Genomic DNA, 921 nt, shown 5'->3' with positions numbered 1-921 from the left:
AGCAGGAGCAGGGAGCCAGCAGACACTGGGGTTGGCAGAGGGGCTGGGGTGTGGGGCATGTTTGTAATGAGCTTTTTCCATGTGTTACCTCTGCGTGGGGCCTCGGGGAGGGCACGGGGGGCGTGAACCAGCTGATGTAGGGAGCAGCATCAGTGCTGCAGTGGGGCCGTGGCAGCTGGGCTGGTACTGAGCCCTTCAGCTTTGCATCCATGCAGGTACGAGGAGCTGAAGTCCCTGGCTGGAGGCCTGAAGGCTGAGGCAGAGGGGCTGGGCCCCCAGGCACACCAGGTTTACCAGGGGAGCCTGGAGCTGCTCAGCTCCCTGTCACGCCTCACGAAGACCGACATTGGGTCCTTTGAGGTGAGGGCCCTGCGCCTGGAGAGCCAGGAATGACCCCTTACCAGCAGCTCAGCCCTTTCCCAGGGCTCCATCCCTGCTGGAAAGCCACTGGATCTGCCTCTTCCCACCCTCTTGCCCCCAGAGCTGTGGGTCCCGGCGAGCGGCAGGGGGGCCCCGGGGACCCCCCGGGCCCTTGTTTCTGTGTTCCAGGGGGAGGTAGCCCTGCTGAAGAAGGAGGCCAGTGCTCTCCTGAGCCTGCTGGACACGTCCGTGGCCCAGCACAGGCAGCTGCAGAGCAGCACGGGGCGCTGGGAGGAGGAGATCAAGGAGCTGCTGCGGAAAGGAGAGGGCGAGAGAGCGGTGAGAGGCTGCCCGGGAGAGCTGGGGCTTGGGTTGGCTTTGGGTGGGGGCTGCTGCCTCGGTGGGGACCCCGTGGCACCACCCCGTGCCCTGGGCTGTTGGCCTGCTTCAGAAAGGCAGCTGCTTGAGGAGGGGTCCCACTTCTGGAGGCGGTGGGTACAGAGCTGCTGGGGCAGGGTCTGGGCAGCAGGGCAGGTTGGGGGGGCTGCTCTGGGGAAGGGC

The 921-nt window shown here is 66.3% G+C and overlaps 1 protein-coding gene across 1 annotated transcript in view; it reads left to right on the top strand.

Moving 5' to 3' along the window:
- The window catches only part of LOC104386143 (laminin subunit gamma-2-like), a 15,393-nt gene that overhangs the window by 12,387 nt on the left and 2,085 nt on the right, over positions 1-921 (top strand). Inside the window, exons 16-17 of the mRNA XM_009994686.1 lie at positions 216-360; positions 550-699. Coding sequence (XP_009992988.1) covers positions 216-360; positions 550-699 — 295 coding nt within the window. The remainder of the gene's footprint in view (positions 1-215; positions 361-549; positions 700-921) is intronic.

The sequence above is a fragment of the Chaetura pelagica genome, unplaced genomic scaffold, assembly GCF_000747805.2.
Source record: "Chaetura pelagica isolate M959 unplaced genomic scaffold, ChaPel_1.0 scaffold363, whole genome shotgun sequence".
NCBI classification, from domain to species: domain Eukaryota; kingdom Metazoa; phylum Chordata; class Aves; order Apodiformes; family Apodidae; genus Chaetura; species Chaetura pelagica.
The sequence above is the reverse complement of the archived record's forward strand: the minus strand, read 5'-3'. Positions and strand labels throughout refer to the sequence as shown.